Source organism: Pollicipes pollicipes, unplaced genomic scaffold (assembly GCF_011947565.3).
Source record: "Pollicipes pollicipes isolate AB1234 unplaced genomic scaffold, Ppol_2.1 Scaffold_7231;HRSCAF=8579_pilon_pilon_pilon, whole genome shotgun sequence".
In the NCBI taxonomy this organism is placed as follows: domain Eukaryota; kingdom Metazoa; phylum Arthropoda; class Thecostraca; order Pollicipedomorpha; family Pollicipedidae; genus Pollicipes; species Pollicipes pollicipes.
In genome coordinates this window covers 21,787,465-21,808,467 of record NW_023597034.1, presented here as the reverse complement: position 1 = coordinate 21,808,467, position 21,003 = coordinate 21,787,465, and the positions used below count along the sequence as shown (strand labels likewise).

The window sequence follows — 21,003 nt, the reverse complement described above, 5'->3', positions numbered from 1 at the left end:
ACCATCAGGTACAGTTGCACAGCCGCTGAGTATGGAAGTGCGCCGGCTCTGGCAGCGTTGGGTCTGGATCGGATGACGCTGAGAGAAATTGCGTGGGGATCCCGGTAGAGTGCGGTAGACTGAACGGCGAGGACTGCATGCCAACGGCACGGCAGACTGCAGACCCACGACACGGCAAGACCGCAGACCCACGACACACGGCAAGACCCGCAGACCCACGGCACGGCAAGGGCTGCGGACACACGACACAGCAAGTGCCGCAGACCTACGGCGCGACAAGGACCGCAGATCCACGGCACGGCAAGGACTACAGATCCACGGCACGGGACTGCAGACCCACGGCACGGCAAGCACTGCAGACCCACGGCACGGCAAGCACTGCAGACCCATGGCAAGGTATGGACTGCAGACCCACGGCACGGCAAGCACTACAGACCCACGGCATGGCAAGGACTGCAGACCCGTGGCACGGCAAGGACTACAGACCCACGGCATGGCAAGGACCGAAGACTGACGGCATGACGACTGCAGACCCACGGCACGGTAAGAGACGCCGAGCCGGGCCTTGTGCGCTGCAGAGGTCAGCCAGTCAGCTTACGTCTAAGTATGCCCCGAGCGCGACCGAACTTTCGTGTGGGCGATCGACGCCGGCGTCTGGATGGTCGTGTACTGAAGCTCCCTTAGTCAGTGGCTGGGCCCGACCACCAACCCCGAGGAGTGCCACCGACATCCCCCCCTCTCCCTACCTACGCTACCCGTCCCGTCTCGCCACCCCTTCACTCAGGTGCTGAGCCCGACCACCATCCCTAGGGACAGTAACCCCCCCCCCTACCCCCCCCCCAGCCAGGCGCGGTCCCGGCGGAAGGGGCGCCGGGTCTCCTCTCGCCAGTTGGGTTCAGCAGGGCCGCGTCCCCTGAAGCCGGGTCCCAACGAGCGCTGACCACCGCCCCGGGCCCCACGGCCACAGTCGGCCGTCACGTTACCTCACCGATGAGACGAGAGCCGGCTGACAGTCCACGCACCGAGCGGCGCACGCAGTGCATGCCCCAGCCGCCCAGCACGTCTCACAAGCCAGCCGTAGGAATAAGACACGTGTATTTGTTACAAAAGGGCCGAGGCAGCCGTGTGGACGGGACACGCACGTGGTACGTGGCGGTGGACATGGGCGGACGTGCACGGCGCGCGGCATGCAAAGGTGGCTGGCAGCAGCAGGCGCGCCCGCTACACCGCGGTCCCCAGCGCCCGTGCCTGCCGAGGCACCACAGATGCCACACTGAAATGGTGTCCATGTTCACTGGCATCTTCTGCTATTCTACGGAGTTGCGCTCAAGTGAAATGTGACCGCAGAAGAGACGAGTTCAACGGGGTTGCCCAGATTAACCCTAATTTACTTCTAGACGTATGTGCCGACTACTGATATCCATAACAACTAATAGAGACTGGACAACGAAACCATCCATTATACGTAAGTTCGAGGCATTATCACTAGAACAACAGACTCAATACGATCGCGACTGCCAATAAATAAGAAAATAGCCAACATCTGAAACGGAATCTTAATCGCACAGCGTGACAATCACTCGCTCTCGTCATCGCCAGCTCACATGCCCTGCCTAACGCATCGCTCACTCTCCGTCTGGCACTCAACTGCCGCGGCCAAGCGTATTCACAAGTGCCAATTTCGCGCACTTGAAGTTCGCTCCCGCGCTCCCAGGTGGCTCTCAGCAGGCACAGCCACCCTCGGAGCCCTGTGTGAGGTCGATCTTCGGATCTTTGTCCAAGTAAACCTCGGTCACTACAGCAATAAATCAAGGAAATCAACGGAAACAAGCGAGCAAATTCACAACGAAACCATGAACATAATATGCTGCCGACGGGCCACAAATTTACCACCCACGAGTTCGTACTATTTATAAACACCGGGCGTTTAAGACGGCAACAGGCTTTTCGACAGCGTAAGTGTGCCTTGTACATGCATGCATATAAAGTTATGAACACATGTACATTATTCGCATCTCACACACAACCGTGCACACCGCACCCTGCCTCACATCCTATTTCTATGTCCCATGTACGCCATAATATCCCTCATCTCCATCCCTCCTACAAACCACATGAGACTGGGTCGCCTCACAATCAAGCAACTAAATCTCTACTCTGTCCAGAGCTTACGCGGCAGAGCTGATTTCCCCTGCGATTCGTTTCGTACGCTAAGGTCCAAACTTTACAGAAGCATCAACCATATCAAAGTTTAGACGTTACCGAGGCCAGCCGAGGCCAGGACACCACCCCACCCGACCTCAATATTCACATATATGCCTCCCCAGTGACCTTTCCACTTGTTCCACACGAACTAAACACAAATCCGTAGAAATTCATTGCAAACCAACTAAAACCCACGATAGAACACCGGTCTAGTTAGCACGTGCTGTGCACAGGAGAAGGGCTGCAGGAGTTGCGAAACAGACAGGTCCCGCCTGTCAAACCCGACCAGCCGCACGAGCACACCGCACCACACCCACGGAGAAAGCGCACGCCAGCCCCACCCACCGCACGTGCAAGCCACCACATGCAACCAGACGTCACTGCAAGCACAGGCAGTGCCCACAGATGGACCTAACGGAGCAGCATGCTAAAAACGGGATTGCCGCGGCTCACTTACCGTAGCGCCAGCGCCGCCCGGCGAGCGTCGTGAGAACTAGACGGACGAGGCGTTGGGCGGCTGCCTCGCCGCGCATTGCCGTTAGAGCCGGGGTTAGGACACTGCTGGCACCCACGCCTCCGAGACAGACCTGACCGCGCCTCAACGGGCGACCATCGATTAGCAAAGGCATAATGTGTCCAACTATTCCCTGGGATCGCTTTGCACCTATGTCCCGACCCGGCGGCGGCCGCGCACCGAGGTCAGCGGCGGTCGGCGGCCCGAGGCAAAGTGCAATCAACGTCGGCGGTTCCCACCATAGGCGACGGAAGCTCTGGGACGCTGGGCTGCGTCGCCCCAGGAAACTGCGCGACAGTGTCCACAGTGGCCACCACGGTCCCATGGGACGCTGACGGGGCGTGGCCGTCGCTGCAGGACGGCGTTCGCTCTCCGGTGTCGCATTCCCCGCGTTTTCCCGTGTTCCGACACAGCCCGCCAGGCCGGGAGCAGGCTGTCGCCGTCAGCCGTCAGCCGGCCCCACAACCGCCACCGGTGGGAAGCCAGCCAGAGCGCACTAACAGCCCTGAACGCGATCATTCTGAGTCGCGATGATAACCCAGGAAGATAAGAACTGATGCACCCGTTCTTTCTCATCCCACGGCTCCGAAATCGCCAATCGTGGCCAAAACAGCCCTCGCCTAACCAAAGTAAATAATATCGGGCCCACCCTGACTGCCTCGCTGGGCCGGACCAAGGCTGATTGCCTCGCTCGGCCGAACCCACCCTGACTGCCTCGCTCAGCCGGACCCACCCTGACTGCCTCGCTCGGCCGGACCTACGCTGACTGCCTCGCTCGACCGGACCCACGCTGACTGCCTCGCTCAACCGGACCCACCCTGACTGCCTCGCTCGGCCGGACCCACGCTGACTGCCTCGCTGGGCCGGACCAGGGCTGACTGCCTCGCTCAGCCGGACCCACCCTGACTGCCTCGCTCGGCCGGACTTACGCTGACTGCCTCGCTCGACCGGACCCACGCTGACTGCCTCGCTCAGCCGGACCCAGGCTGACTGCCTCGCTCGGCCGGACCCAGGCTGACTGCCTCGCTGGGCCGGACCAAGGCTGATTGCCTCGCTCGGCCGGACCCACGCTGACTGCCTCCCTCAGCCGGACCCACCCTGACTGCCTCGCTCGGCCGGACCCAGGCTGACTGTCTCGCTCGACCGGACTCAGGATGACGGCCTCGCTCGAGCGCTCGTCCAAATTCAAACACCTGCCGACCCGTAAACGGCGGCATGACCACAGGGCTCATCTGCCGACCGCGCCGCCACTGGCGATGCCGCGATCCATTGCAGCGCCGCGGCCCCTACGGTCCGCCGTGGGGCACGCGCGTGTCAGCCGGGCGGCCGGCCGTGTCGGCGCGTAGCCCGTCTGGGCGCGGCAGCGGAGGCGCTCTCGACGCGGGGAGAGGGCGAATGGACCGACCGCGCCCGGCCCAGTCCAGCCCCAGACGGGTCGCGAGCAGCGGGCCGGGCGATACGAGCCCGCCAGACCCCAGCCGCGTCCAGCCGACCCCAGGGTCACCGGGATCGCCGGCCGACGCTCGGGCGGCAGTCACGGCGTCACAGCGGCCCAGTTTCGGCTGGATGCTGTGACTCAGCGCGGCTCGTACCACGTCAGCCAGACCAGCAACCGCCATCACCGCACCTCAGCCAGATCAGCAGTCGCATCACTGTACGTCAGCCAGATTAGCAGTCTCCCCCACTGGTACCCATCAGCCAGACCAGCAGTCGCACCAATGTACCTCAGCCAGATTCAGCAGCCTCCACCACTGCACCTCAGCCAGATCAGCAGCATCATCGCTGTACCTCAGCCAGATCAGCGGCCCTCATCACTGCACCTCAGCCAGATCAGCAGTCGCATCACTGCACCTCATTCAGATCAGCAGCCTCATCACTGCACTTCAGCCAGATCAGCAGCCTCATCACTGCACCTCAGCCAGATCAGCAGTCGCATCACTGCACCTCAGTCAGATCAGCAGCCCCATCACTGCACCCCAGCCAGATCAGCAGCCCATCTCGGAGGGCGAGATGCTCAGAAGACATCGTATAAAAGAGGACTGGAGCAGACATGGCCCGCACTGAGGATCCAAGCCAAACCGGTCATTTGTTTCGGATTACAGAAAGTGTTTGCTGATGACTTCATCGGAGCCCACCCATTCCGTATGCACGAGAACGCTGGAACCGCCGACGGCGGCGAGTAAATGGTGGCCATGTTCTCTATTCTGAGCCACCAAGCCGTGTTGAACACCAACGATTAGCACAAATATGATGGCAACGCAGTTTCCATCTAGTGCAAACAAACTTCAGCAAATTGTTACCGACATTGTTAGTATCCACGGCGAACACATCACGGCACGTTGGTCGGCGAAAAGAAAAGCAAGAGGCGACCCCGAAAGTTACCAACGCTGATGCAAAGTTAGACCACTAACATTAAACAAAAAAGGGGCACAAGTCAGCGTTCCTTAAATGACAGACATGCATGAAGTCCCCGTTAAGCGAAACACCATGAATTACTACTAACACCACCTTGTGAAGCCCGTCAAACATGCCACAACCCACAGCATTTGGCTGCGTGAGACCGTCTGCGCACCCGCTCATACCCATGGTTATCACTCATAGATTGCTTGTGGCTGTGACAGGCTTTTCACACTATGTCACTTATGATTGCCTCCTTGTATTACTTTGGAAAACCTCCGCCTCGCCCAATGGCCTAACACCAGCCCTTCCTTACGCGAATAAATCGCGACACAATTTCATTAAAAAGAAGCAGAACCCAGGTCTGCCTTGCAGCCCCCACACCGCAATAATCTATCTACTCGTAAAGGCAATGCTCCACATTTGAAGATATTGAAGCGCGCATCACACGTGACGAAATAAGCTAATTTACAAACCATTGACATTGCTTCTAAGCGGATAAGACTTCTCAAGACAACGCAATTTCTCTGTTTAGCCTCCTCCATACGCTGTGGTTTGATTGCGTCAATCGTACCTTAAACAACACTGATTGAGAGCCAATTGACGACCGTTATATCTTGAAATCGAACTCTAGAACGCCGGATATGCACGACTCCACAGTTATAGTTTTCTTGGCCTTGATCGCCGGATGGCTAATAGAATGACAGGATTTGAGTGACGTTCTTATGATATCATGGATGCCTGGGTGACCTTGAAAGAGTCTCTCCCAAAACGTATGTATATCTTCACGGCCGTATAGCTCGAAACACATCGGGTTTAGGCCTTAAGAAGGGCAGGGCTGTGAACAGCACCGAATGATTTTCAGGATGCCTATTTCAGTTCAAAATCCCATAAAAATGTGCCAAACTTTCTTTAAGACGGCGGCAGCTAGACGACATAAAGTCGCCACCCGCAACCGCGGAGCCCAGCTGAGGCTGCTAAAAGGATACTGTCGTCGCCCTTCTTGGTTTCCGAAGACTCCATGCCGGGCAGGGCGGCGGCCACGCGACGGAACAGCTGAAAAAAAACGGAACGAATTGTCAGCACATCACAGACAGACAGCCGGCTCCAGCGGACGAAAGGACGGACAGCGGAGTCCAGCAGAAAAAGAACAGAGAGCGGGCTCCAGCAGACGAACGGACAGACAGCCGGCTCCAGCAGACAAACAGACAGACAGCCCGCTCCAGCAGAAAAAAGGATAGAGAGCGGGGTCTAGCAGACGAACAAACAGACGGCCGACTCCAGCGGTCGAACGAACAGACAGCGGGCTCTACCAGACTAAAGGACAGATAGCGGGCTCTAGCATACGAACAGACAGACAGCCGGCTCCAGCAGACGAACGGACAGACAGCCGTCTCCAGCAGACGAAAGGACGGAGAGCGGGCCCTAGCAGACAAAAAGACAGAGTGGGCTCTAGCAAACGAACAGACAGCCGGCTCCAGCAGACAAACGGACAGACAGCGGACTCCAGCAGAAAAAAAGGACAGAGAGCGGGCTCCAGCAGACGAACGGACAGACAGCCGGCTCCAGCCGGCGGACAGAACGGACACTAGCAGGACAAAAAGAGGGCGGGCTCTAACAGACGAACAGACGGACAGCAAATCCAGCGGGGCGAACGGACAGACAGCCGGCTCCAGCAGACATGCGGATAGACAGTGGGCTCCAGCGGACGAACGGACAGACACCGCCGCCGGTACCCACACTCACCTACGGTCCCCCCCCCCCCCCACACGTGACTCGGTGTCATTAGTCACCCGTGACGCGTGACTTATCATTGTTAGCCGAGTTGGTGTCCGTCGGTGGGCGGTCGCTCTGTGGGCGCGATATGGCAACCGGCCGCGGCCGGCTGCCGAGAAGCGGGTGGGTTGCGGAGGGTTGCCGAGAAGTGGGTGGGCCGCGGAGAGCTGCCGGGGAGCGGGCGGGCCGTGGAGAGCTGCCGGGGAGCGGGCGGGTCGCGGAGGGCTGCCGGGGAGCGGCCGGGCCGTGGAGGGCTGCCGGGGAGCGGGCGGGCCGTGGAGGGCTGCCGGGGAGCGGGCGGGGCCGTGGAGGGCTGCCGGGGAGCGGGTGGGCCGCGGATAGCTGCTGGGGAGCGGGCGGGCCGCGGAGGGCTGCCGGGGGGCGGGCGGGCCGTGGAGGGCTGCGGGGGAGCGGGTGGGCCGCGAAGAGCTGCCGGGGAGCAGGCGGGCCGCGGAGGGCTGCCGGGGAGCGCGTGGGTCGCGGAGGGCTGCCGGGGAGCGGTGGGGTCGCGGAGAGCTGCCGAGGAGCAGGCGGGCCGCGGAGAGCTGCCGGGGAGCGGGCGGGGCCGTGGAGGGCTGCCGGGGAGCGGGTGGGTTCGCGGAGGGCTGCCGGGGAGCGGGTGGGGCGCTAAGAGCTGCCGGGGAGCGGCGGGGCCGTGGGGGGCTGCCGGGAAGCGCGTGGGTCGCGGAGGGCTGCCGGGGAGCGGGTGGGGCGCTAAGAGCTGCCGGGGAGCGGCGGGGGCCGTGGGGGGCTGCCGGGGAGCGGGCGGGCCGTGGAGGGCTGCCGGGGAGCGGGTGGGCCGCGGATAGTGCTGGGGAGCGGGCGGGCCGCGGAGGGCTGCCGGGGGGCGGGCGGGCCGTGGAGGGCTGCCGGGGAGCGGGTGGGCCGCGAAGAGCTGCCGGGGAGCAGGCGGGCCGCGGAGGGCTGCCGGGGAGCGCGTGGGTCGCGGAGGGCTGCCGGGGAGCGGGTGGGTCGCGGGAGAGCTGCCGAGGAGCAGGCGGGCCGCGGAGAGCTGCCGGGGAGCGGGCGGGCCGTGGAGGGCTGCCGGGGAGCGGGTGGGTCGCGGAGGGCTGCCGGGGAGCGGGTGGGGCGCTAAGAGCTGCCGGGAGCGGCGGGCCGTGGGGGGCTGCCGGGAAGCGGGCGGACCGCGCTCCCCTGGCGCCACGTCGCTGTGGGGACCGGAGAGAACTGCCCTCTCGCTGACCGACCTCCGCCAGAGCTCACCGACGACAGACGGCTACACGGCTCACGGCTCACGCAGAAACACGGACCCTCTCTCGAACTGTACATGACCTTCACCAAAAATCACATTCTGACGCGTCGACAACGTTAGGGGGAATACTTTCACTAAGTCTTCCGCTTTTGGCCACTATACGAGTCATACTGTCAATACACAATATCCACCAAGTCAGTAAACTATATGATGACGTGTCGAGGTAAGCCCATATTGCAGCGCGCAAGTTATTACCCAGCCAACCGCCATCGGGGACTGAGACATAAGCTGCGACTTAACCAACTTAAGCAAAAAGCTTTTCGGAGTTCGTTACTAGGATCGAACAACTCACCACCATGCGTGGAGTGGTTCTTATCGGAGCTCCTTCCTTAGAAGCTGACGGCACGCCTTGTTTTAAAGTGATAAACAAATTCAGAGTGTACGATCGTGGCTACAAGTGACCTGATATTGTTCACTGAACACAAGATGGGGCCCCAGGACTAGGGCGATTTAACATTTCACTTCTCGACAACGAAGCCTTCGTGGACTTTTTCAGAGCGGCAGCTGAGAAGGCATAGCGAAAAATGACGTACGCCAAGGCGCTACTGCAGAAATGTTGCTGGATATTTGTTAAGCCAGCTCCGAGCAATGACTATCAGAACAGGTACACAGATAGCAAGACAAAAACAACAAGAAGACATATTACATGGGACATAGAAGACATATTACATATTACATTACATTATATTACATAAAACTTCCGAATCTGTTGGCTGAAAGGTCACAGATGTGTTAGTAAACAATTACCAGGCCTTTGGGGACCAGCATCACTGCCTTAAGAAATAGGTAGAATAGCAATCACGAAATAAGATAGAATACCGGTAACTGTTCGCGACTGACATGGCGCAAGACAAAAATAAAAGAAATAAAACAGAATAGCAATAAATGTTCCCGGGTGACATGGCGCGAGACGGCTCGCGCTTCGTGAGAAATGAACCAAGCATTTCCTAGGTCCATGTAACTCACGCTCCGCAGCATCACACACGAGAGTGCCTTCAACAGATCCAGATGCAACTGACTGGAAGTAGACGATTATGTCATACTGTGAGCCCTACTTTAAACAAATATACGGCAGGATAGACTAGATAGCTCCGCGCTGAAATTTTTTAAGAACTTAGACGTGTTACTACTGGCCGAGACTAAGAGAGCTGGAGGACCACGCATGTATTCATCATATCACTTTCGAATAAGACTAGCTTTAGATGTCCCAGAAAATGACAAGACGTCTTCAGTTTCTGGTATCTCAAAGGAATTTTGGTTATATCTTTCAATGGCCAAGAACATCTGCCGTTGCTGATTTCAAACGAGGAAAAAGGCAATAGTGTTGATCGATTTCCCACTCCATGGCGACAGATTGTCACTGATCATCCCAAAAGAGGGCAAGTCGCTTGAAGAATAAACGCCCTGCCACGCACCTCACCAGGCAAACAGCGAACTATTAGCTAATTTGTTAGCAGAAGTAATCCGCGCAATTGACAACGAAGGTCAGAGACCAATGATTCGAGACAGATATATTGGGGGGAACACCATAGTAATTGCTGACATTGCTGATTACTGTCGTATCGAAATGTGTGAGTGGTATATTTCTGGCCCTTGTTTTCAAAATGCTCAAAATTCAGTTGAGCACGGGCTTATTTTTCAAAGATTTACAGCCTAACACTTTCCGAGAGCTTAATTGAGTGGCCTGAGCTTCTGTGCCACAATAAGACGGCAGTCATAAACAACGGCTATACACCTCGGTTGTTTGCGGCTTCGAGAGAAATTCCACAGAGCTGTTCAATGTTAACCGGGACCGTCACACTTGTGATGGAAACATTAGCAAGCAAATTCAGGGAAAACAACATGCAAGATATAACTATCAAACATACCGAATGTAGTCACTTTATGCGGATGATATGGTTCTTTTGAACATTACAACCAATCTGCAGAAGCATTTGCGCAATCAACTTGTCTGAAAGACAATAAGGCCAGAACCTCACCTGAAAAAAACAGTACTTTTAGGACTACCAAGGACCACTACGGCCTTTTATTTACCTAATATCACAAAAATCGGCCGAGAGGAAATCTAAAATAACAGGAATGACACATTGCAACACCATGTGACTGACGGAGAATAAGGTTTCACGAGTCATGGATCCGATTTCGACCACAGCACAAGCCCAGCTCTGGCGGGGGGGGGGGGGGGGGGGGGGGAACGCCGCTCAGATGCGTCAGCGCGCTGTCCGACCATCGCCATCGCCTGCCATCCGCCACTCCACCACCGGTTCACACTGATTATTTTTGTTACCGCGGACATTTCTGACAATTGTAGCCACTGTACAATCATCACAAACGGCTGCAATCCATGGCTCGTATATTGTGGGGTAGCTTGTCACGAACTGAATCTGGGAAATATGGCGGGGCTTGGCGAGCCGGCGGCGTGGAATGTGATCAACTCCAACATGGCGATGTGTCTGTGCGCATGCGCGCTGGATGTTTAATCTTGCAATATGTTTAAGGCAAGTAAAAAGCGTAGGACTCCACGTAAGGCCCAGACATGCATCCGGAACTCAGAAAAAGAGGACTTCTGAACAGAATCTTTATCCCCAACATGCTTCAATCAAATATCACGACGGTCCAAGAGCTAAAAGATGCTTCCGCCAAAAAACAAATAAGTTCTAAAAATCTAGCAAGATGCATGATTCAATAATACCAAAAGTTATCCCAGTTTTCAGTCGATCCTTTGACAGCTTTATGGAATGGCAGGCCTGGGAGTAAACATAACTACCAAATCCTCGCACAACATTTAAGCAAAATGTGCACTTAGTAATAGTGGCTTGTGTTAAAATGTTACAGATTCTAGAGTAACAAAAGTTGGTAAAAACAAAATACACACACCATCAGATGACGCAACTTCAAGGTCTAGGCAGGTCATCAGATTTTGGGACTTGTCTGGCCTAGGACTCGGTTCATCCACCAATTAGGCTGTTGGTCATTATCAAATGGTTACATTTTATCATGTTTATGAGCGAAGGACTTCACGTGAGGCCCAGAAATGCATCTGGATCTAAGACCAGGCCACGCATACCAAACCTAGGCCTCGTTTATGAAATTTGTAGAGAAGAGTCCAGATGATTTGGTCATTCCAAAACATACACAGGCAAAATCAAAGACAGGTGGCTGGTTGAGTACACCAACGAATAATGCCGGCGGACGTCCACAGTTTCGTCCATATTTCTCAGGCGTGCGGCAAAGTAGTGTGTCTTCACTACAGACCAAGGTCGTTGCTGTCGAATTCCCCACAATGGACTTGGCGCCCAGTATTTAAAGACTGGTAGGTGCGTTATGTTGTAGCATTTATATAAGTCATGTTGTGATAAAAGATGTTGTAACTGTAATCCAATTTGCAACAGTGGGTTACGTCTTTTTACGACCAGCCACCACTTCCCTGCGGCCTGCCTGCAGCCGCGTGGCCGGATTGCCCGCAGTGCAAAGAGCGGCCGGCTAGCCGGTGCGACTCGTGACCCTCCGGGTATCCGGTCAGGTTATCTCGGAGGTCACGACCTTGCCCGCGCACCGCCCGGTCCATCCCGGCCACGCGCGACGCGGCGCGTAGTCGTGTCAGATTGCACCGCCGCTCCGCACTCTGCGATGCTCGACACTCGACACTCTTCGACACTTTGACACGGCACGCGAGGGCGGCCAGGACTGGCGCCGCCCCCTCGGGTTCCAGCCGCGCCAGCGGCCGGCAGCGCCGGGTCCGGGCGCGGAGACCCGGCCCAGCTGCCCTCGGTCCGGCCCGAGGACGCGTGGCAAGGCCAACCAGACCGCGCCCCACGGCCCGCTGCAGCTGTGCTCACCTGTTTGACGTTGTAGCCAGCCTTGGCGCTGGTCTCGATTGAACATGACGCTCAGCTCCTTGGCCTTGCGCTCACCCTCCTCGGTGGACACCTGGCCGGTGGTGACACAGGTCAGACAAGTAAGGCATGGCGACGAGCTAACGCATGTGACACCGGTCTGACTGACGAGTGGTGATGAACCATACACCGCGCCAAAGTCCTAAGATGGTGGTGGCGCAAAACGGGTCAAACATGTAACACAGATGACGAGGGCTTCCCCGGCCATACCCAGCCATTTCACAGCAGCCTCGCAGTGTCGAGACTGCGCCACAATGCATCTGTCTAGTCAACCAGCGAACAAAATGACTCAACAACACATATCTGACCGCGTATGGCCGCCGGGGCTCTGAGCGTCAGGGGACGTCGCTGGGCTGTTCCGGTATAACGTGCGGTGATATCGGAATCACGTTGCGCGCTCATCAACAGCTCTTGGCACGGCCAACGGCGAGGCATCGTCCTGGCAAGGCACGGAGCCGCAACGGCCTGCGACTTCCAACACAAGGCCGATCGGCCTGACTGGCCGCGCCCAAGCAGCTACACACCGGCAGGGATCAACCTGACTGACCATAGCCAGCAGCTGCACACTGGCAGGGATCGGCCTGACTGGCCATAGCCCAGCAGCTGCACACTGGCAGGGATCGACCTGACTCCAAACCAGCTGCACCACTGGCAGGGATCGGCCTGACTAACCATAGTCCAGCAGTTGCACACTGGCAGGGATCGACCTGACTCCAAAGCAGCTGCATACTAGCAGGGATCGGCCCTGACTGACCATAGCCCAGCAGCTGCACACTGGCAGGGATCGACCTGGCTGACCATAGCCCAGCAGCTGCACACTGGCAGGGATCGACCTGACTCCAAAGCAGCCGCACACTGGCAGGGATCGGCCTCACTGACCATAGCTCAGCAGCTGCACGCTGGAAGGGACCGACCCTGACTCCAAAGCAGCTGCACACTGGCAGGGATCGACCTGACTGACCACACCCAAGCCGCTGTACGTTGGCAGGGAACTAGCCTGACTGGCCACACCCAAGCAGCTGTACACTGGCAGGGATCGGCCTGACTGACCATAGCCAAGCAGCTGCACACTGGCATGCGCGTTCAGTGGCTACGTTTCATCCCGGCCCATTAAGCCTCGCTTTAGCTGTTGACAGGGACGACAGCACGGGCCGACGGGCACATTAAAAACTCAAGCTCACACAAGCGGCTGGTGTTCCCCCGTTGCCGCATGGCCACAGCGCGTGAGCGCACGCACTGAGGCGTCAGCCGACGCCGCGTTATCGACATCTGCCAAGTAGTGCTCAATGGTGGGCGCCACACAATGAAAGCGACCCATACCCGATGCCGTCACACAGAACCCGCCCTGCTGGACTAGGAATACTCCTCACGCTAAATAGATCTTTGAATACAAGTGGCCACGCGGCATCACATGGGGCTCAGCTTATGCACATTCTGATCCCACAGAAAAACAAATGCAACATACGTTTAAATAGTGAAAGGAAGATCAGATAATTGTAACATTTCATACATTGACTCGACGTCAGCCACCAACAACTGTTCTCCAGGTACACTTGCCAGAATAGTACCATCGCCCGGTGAATCACATTGTGACATTAGTATGGATTGGCTTACTACTGGGCAAAAGGGAGGTCATACGACACAGACTCGATTGCTACCGGAAAAAGGGAGGATCACATGGCACATGCCGACTGCTACCGGGAAGATCGGAATCATATGGCACGAACCTGGCTTGCCAACGGGGAAAGAAAAAGGGATCACATGACACGAAACTGGCCACTACCGAGGAAGATGGAGATTCATATGAAACGGACTGGCTGGTACTGGGGAAGATAGAGATCATATGGCGCTGACTGGCTGCTACCGGAAAGACGGGGATCATATGGTGCTGACTGGCTGCTACCGGGAAAGACGGAGATCATATGGTGCTGACTGGCTGCTGGCGGGAAAGATGAGGATCATATGGCGCTGACTGGCTGCTGGCGGAGGAGACGAAAATCATATGGCACTGACTGGCTGCTCCCGGGAAGACGGAGAGCATCTGGCACACCATGACGCATGCCCCCTCACCCCCCCCCCCCCCCCCCCACCCCGTACCAGCCGGGGATGGGCACAGCATGGCATGCAAAAGCGCTGTCGACGTGTGTTAAATAACAGGCGTCTCAAAAGACGGGCTATACATCCCACAGCAGTGGCGTGCATAGCTGACATCATTTCACATTTTGGGCGTGAAATGGTTTGTGGAAATTGGTTTTCCGCAGTGCGGTGCTGGGGCGATAATTAAAACGTCAGCTTTTTGGTCTCTGTAGCTCAGCTGGTGGGACGAGACCACTGACAAGCGTGCCGGCATGCGAGTTCGAGCCCCAGAAACCGCCCTATTGCGGCCCGTATCTTTGGCGGGTCCCATTGGCAACTGGCAGAGAGCTACAGCGACAATGACCGTTAACTTGAAATCGCGCTGCTAAGGAGACGTATGGGTCTTCGCACGAGCTATTTTTAACAGCGATTGCTAAGTCGTCCCTGTGCACCCTAGCCAAATTCTTAAAAACAGCAATCCAAGTTGGTAAATTAGTTTATATAAAGTAAGCATTCTGTTGGACGGCTTCACGAACACATCCAAATCACCGAGCACCCCAGAACGAAAACTCTTGATTAACCTTCGGAAGACATCTCCGTCGTTCTACATCGAACCCCATGCAAGCCCCACCTCAGGGTACGGCATTATCTGGCCTAGCGCACAACCGAGCTGTTAGTGGCGCAGTCCGTCAATGCTCACCAGCTGTCCCAATTCGGGTGGCGTAACGCATCTAACCGCTCTGAACCTTCCACCAATCCGCATAACACGGAGCTCACACTCCTGGCTCATCAGCCTCTACCAACGCGGGGAAACACTCGAGTCCCCAAGCGAGGTTCCATCACTGGCCCTAACCCACCGGAGCCTCTGTTCCACGGTGATCACCCTGCTGATCCATCCAACGCCCCCACCAGTCCATTCAGTACCACGTGGTCCACATCGCCGGCTCGAATGTGGCGGTCCTACAGGGAGGCACTAGCCGGACCCACCTGCCGTTTGTCGGACAGATCCGTCTTGTTGCCGACCAGCATGATGATGACGTCACTACCTCGCTCCGTCCTGACGTCATCGATCCACTTGGAGGTTTTGGTGGAATGAGTTGGCGTCTGCCAAGCAACGTGGGTGGTTAGGGCGCCGCTGGGTCTGGAGGGGGAGGGGACGGTCTGCAGCTGTCCAGTTCGGGCACGGGGCACTGGGCACGGGCACGGGGCACGGGGCACGCCCCATCCCCCGACGGTTCGATCAATTGAAGAAAAAAAAGCGACTGATCGCGCGACACGCGGCGACAAACCCACTGGGCGCGGAAACGTGACCTGTGAGACCAGTCCTGGTACGCGCCAGATTATTGTTTCACCAAAAAGCATGTTAGGCAGGAGCGGAAAATAAGGAAGAGAATTTGGTGCTCGTGCGCAACATCCAACAGCTGAGAGCATCGGAGGTCGTCCGCATTAAAGGCCTGACCATTGACCCAGTGTCCAGCCTCGGTAGAAGTCGACAAGGCATTTGCAAATATTGACCTCAAGTAAAACACCACACCGAACGTTGGGGCGGGGAGGACTGACGCTGGGCCAAGCCTTTTGTCGCCGTATACCCGCCAGCAGTCCTTCAGAAATGCGAATAACATTCGTTACGGTTCATTTTCCCATCTCCCTACCGTCGAAACATGCTCGTACGACTCACAAAAGACAGCGTCATAGTGACCCCACACTTGGATGAATTCTGACTACCTGACCAAACGTCTTAACCCCAATGCACGCAAAACGAAGCCCGCCAATATTGAGCGACACCTGACCAGTGCCGGGTTGATGGGCCCCAGCCCTGAGCCGCCGCGGTCACACCAATGCCGGTTGTTGTCATCGTGCTCCGCCGGGTCAGCCGGGTGCCGGCTCGATCGATTCCAGCAGGCCGGCCGCCGCGGGCGCGGCTCGGCCGGCGGTCTGATGTCGGCGGTCCGACAGCAGGGCGGGGCCCGCCGAGAGGGCGCGATCTGATGTCGACGGCCCGAAAGCACGGCGGCGGTCTGATGTCGGCGGTCCGGACAGCAGGGCGGGGCCCACCGAGAGGCGGCGATCTGATGTCGGCGGCCCGACAGCAGGGCAGCGGTCTGATGTCGGCGGTCCGACAGCAGGGCGGGGCCCGTCGATGAGGGCGGCGATCTGATGTCGGCGGCCCGACAGCAGGACGGCGGGTTTTGATGTCGGCAGTCCGACAGCAGAGCGGGGCCCGTCGAGTGGGCGGCGATCTGATGTCGGCGGCCCGACAGCAGGGCAGCGGTCTGATGTCGGCGGTCTGACAGCAGGGCGGGGCGCGCCGGGAGGACAATGCTTACATGCCGCTTAAGACGGGGTAATAAGACAGAAGAGCAGGGCCGCCCGGCGAAGAGGCTACGAACCGGCTGTCAGCCACTCACTGGTGATGTCGTAGACGACGACGGCGGACCGTGGAGTCACGTATGTAGGAAGGGATAATGGCTGCGGAGGAGGCAGCGCTCCTGGCCGGCCGCTTGTCCCACAGCTGCAGTCTCACCTGGGCGGCGAGCGCGACGGATCACCACTGGGCTCACGGCGCTCAGAGACCGGCCCGCCCACAGACAGTCAGACAGGACACCATGCTAACGTAAACACCCGCCCGCGCCGACCACGGCCCAGCGGAGGGCGCACAGGCGAAAAGGTGATGACGGTCAGGCGTGTGGCCAGAGGGTGACCCCACACCAGCTGCCTCCGCGCCGCCGGGTCAGCCCGGCTGGACGGCGCGTGGCGCCGGTCTGCCAGGACCAATGTGTGACGGCGGCACGGCACCGCGCCCCGACAGCGCACGCCACCAGCCGCACGACACGACAGGGCAGCATCCTAACGTTAAGACGCTATTTTACGTGCCAAAATCCTGAGAAACATTTGCAAAATGTTTGCATGATCTTGGCTCCTCCAAATCGTTACATAATTATCACGCGCGTACAGTGGGTCGTACCGCGAATGCACAGCGGACTGAAAGACACTCACCGTTCGATCCTCCAAATACATCGTTTTTGAAAGGAAGTCAATGCCTATGGTGGCCTGCAAATAGAGCGATACCCGTCAGAGGAGGTCAAAGAACACCGGCTAGTATGGGTATGTTTCCTGTAATGGAATGCTTGCCTATGGCTTTATTTCAGTTGCAAAAGCCAGGGCCTTATTCGAAACACAACCCTGTCCATTACATTCGCACCTTGAAAATTCAGTTACTAACGCAGCAACGTGGGCCGTTTTCAAGACTTGTAGAGGGAAATGAGCACCTAATGAAGGCAAACCGCTGCGAGTCTAATGTTACAAAGCAAACCACTTGAGGTCGTCACTTTATGAGCATGCTACAAACGTCCTCTACGCACCCAACGTTGTAATGTTTTCATGTCATATCTTGACAAAACGACAGTAAAACTGCCAACGTTCTAATGTTTTTATGTGATATATTAACAAAATGACAGTAAAACTAAAACTATCATTTCTACACACGATACGCCCATCAATGAGCTATTAATTTTGGCATCTAATAAACAGCATTGCCTAAACTGATATTCAGACCGTACGCCGTCGCATGAACACGCATTTTAACATATATTTCGAGCAGATGAAGGCATTTCTACAATAAAGAAATGTTGCTACCATCGGACTTACGTATATCGTCCCGATCTATCCGTTCCTGAAACTAACTTGATTCTTAGAAAAGAAACGCAAAATTTGGTACAAAAGTGTGGTAACACATCCTGCCTTTTTAATCAGATCTATTATTGATTACAAAATGTCAGGTTCTAAGTGCTATCTCCAACAAAGTCTGGCAGCATGGGCCCCGATTTTACAAACACTAGTGGCCCGTTTTGAGCCAAATTTTCGAGTAAGGGAACAAAAAGTGAGAACGCCTGGTGATTACAAAACATTGTATCACTTACAATTCCTCTGTTTACGTTGTTTACAAAAATGAGTGCATGACCGTCAAAAAGAAATGGAGGGCCAAAACAGGACAAAGATGGTACCAGCCGTAAATGGCTCATGTCAATACCTGATATGTGTTGTCAAAGCTGTCATACATGAACCTTGTGATGAGAGACGTCTTCCCGACTGAAAAATGGCAGGCATGGTCAAAGAAGCCCATTGGGCATAACCACAAAAACATCCGAGCTTGATTCAGCTAGCAAATCAAATGTTATAGAGTGGTTGCCGGGTGAACGGACAGCAATGGAAGCACAAAGCACCCATTTGGCAACAATTCTGCATGGATAAGTAAATGGGAGCAAAGTACATCTACATCACAATATGACCAAAGATGATTATTACCAGCTGTCAATAAAAGACAAAAGGGCACCATATCACACACACACACACACACACCCACACCCGCCCACGCCCACGCCCACGCCCACGCCCACGCCCACGCCCACGCCCACGCCCACGCCCACGCCCACGCCCACGCCCCGCGCACGCGCACGCGCACGCGCACGCGCACGCGCACACGCACACGCACATGCATGCAACTCATACACAGTGTGAAAAACATGACTTTAAACCATGCACACTAAGATTTGGGAAACACGCTACCTCCTTGTCCAACACAAAAACTATGATAAACATGCAATGAAAATCCCTGACCTAGGAGGTGTGTATATGCATGTCTAGGGTTTTATATTTATTGAACAGCAAAGCCTTGAGTAATGGGCTTTGCTGTTTTTAGATGACATGGATGAATGCTAAAACTGTGCACACATCACAAAAATCAGTACAGGATTAGTACTTGACTTCTGATCTAGCTGTGATTAACCACAAAATTAGTCAAACTTTCAATGGCTTGCATGCAAATGGTGCAATGTTTCCACTGACAAATAAGTAAGTTAAGATCATGCATCATCTGACTATATCAGTTGGAATCATTGACAAATCAATTGGAATTTGAGTATATCTCAAATCTGATATTTCCATTCAGCTGCTCACATGGGCAGCAAATGGAACACCACAGAACTGCAAATTGTTGCATTCTTGACAATATTAACACAAATGAGCTACACTAGCCTGATGTTGTTAAATAAATATCATTTCCTAATCTACTGCATTGAGAAATGAATCAACTGGATGACATTACCACTTCAGTTGCAGCTTGGAAATATATTCAAGCTTGTTGGTTTATATGGCATATTTGTAGTCATAACTTGCATAATAAATGCTTCTATAATGCAGTGCCATTTCAAATAGCTCTAAAATCTTAACATGACATTCACTAATGTAGAGCAATACATTCTTCAGTTTTATGCTTGTTCCTGCATTAATCAAAATAATACTGATCTTGATGTGTAGCAAGCCAAACAACTATAACTTGGAGAAACATGGGTGTAATTGTAAACCTGACAACATACATACTTGGAAAATTAATCAAAAGTTGACCTGGCCACAGTTTGGTCACCAAATGTTTCAAGTTCAGTGCACCACATAATTAAAGTATCTTACATAGTGGATTGACTTGTAATACACTGTGCTGCACATGGGTCCTACCTAAAGGTGAGACTGGAAACAAAATGAGCTATAGGACATGAAGCATATATTCAAAGAAATGGTGCATAAAAATATGTGCAAAAACATGCCTGAATATACAAGGCACAATGGTGACATTGCAGCAACAATTTCAGTGCATGTATGTCATAAACCTGAGCACATATCAGAGAAGAGTTCAATGCAATGCCACCACCAATTTCAGCATGGGCAGCTAGTATTTCAAGGCATTGCAATGCTGCAAAGGTAATTTTAAGTTGGGCTGCAAAAATAAATGTCATGCCAAACATGTTGGCATAACAGAAAATTGTGGTGACAATTTTGGCACATCTGCATTGTGAATACAGGACCTCAGAATTTGGTGCATGGCGTGAAGCAATTTCAATGCATGAAAAACCAATATTCGTAAGGACATTTACCATAACTTCTCAAGGTTCAGTGTGCATTAATGTTTGGTATTCCCTTAGGGTAGCAGATAAACTTATTGCTGATTGGACCTTTCTCAGAAAATATTTATTTTCAGAAATTGTTTGAAAATTTGGCATTGCACTCTCATCTGGCATGTCTGAACAAAAGCTTTGGCATCAGCGAGTGCATACCCCACTTGAACAGAGCATTAAATTGTCTTAGACTGGCTGTAAGGTAATGCTATGAATAAAAATAGAGAGCGCAAGCACTTTGCCAGAATGATATGTGGCAAACACACATTTAAAGGCAAAATATGGCTCTTGATGACTAATCAAGTGTTCAGATGCATTCCATATGCATGCTTCAATCTCAACTGCAGTACTTACCGCTCTGTTCACCAAGAAAGACAAGCTTGAATTTCCGAAGGGGGTTCCCGAAGTCACCGGAAGTAGACATGCTTCAGGTGTTGTCTAATGAACTCGGAGCAATATCTTAATAGTGATATGAGCGAGCAGACGCAACTGTCAGGGATGGGCGGAGCAGATGAAACACTTGGAAAACAGAACACTTTTGAGGCCTTCCCCTGCCCTTTACCATCCAAATTATTGCCAGCCGATTTCAGCAGATAGAACACTCCGTCTACCTTGCTGCCTGGTCAAGTGCACTCAATACCTTACTTCTCCACCCTAAAACTCAGCCGGAGAATTCGCGCAACCCCAAGTCACACCCAAAAACAAACACCGGCGAAAACGCAGCACCCAATGTCTCTGGGTTTTCCTTATCCCAGTAGCTGCCAGATCGCCACGTTCTTGATGATGCTGTGACGGTCAAATGTTTCACCTGTCCCAAAAAATAAATTGAGTATTAGGGTTTATTTTTTAGCTTTTGTGGTTTCATTGCGATATAAAATGACAAATATTCGGTTCAGTTATACTTTAGTATACAAAAAA

The 21,003-nt window shown here is 54.6% G+C and overlaps 1 protein-coding gene and 1 pseudogene across 1 annotated transcript in view; one reads left to right on the top strand and one right to left on the bottom strand.

Moving 5' to 3' along the window:
* The window catches only part of LOC119109842 (mediator of RNA polymerase II transcription subunit 12-like), an 8,246-nt gene extending 8,170 nt beyond the window's left edge, over nucleotides 1–76 (top strand). The window contains 1 exon segment of the mRNA XM_037233594.1: nucleotides 9–76. Within this exon segment, the coding sequence (XP_037089489.1) occupies nucleotides 9–76 (68 nt within the window).
* Nucleotides 77–1,078: 1,002 nt separating this feature from the next.
* Nucleotides 1,079–20,783, bottom strand: LOC119109742 (ras-related protein Rab6-like; annotated as a pseudogene).
* Between the last annotated feature and the right edge of the window lie 220 nt (nucleotides 20,784–21,003).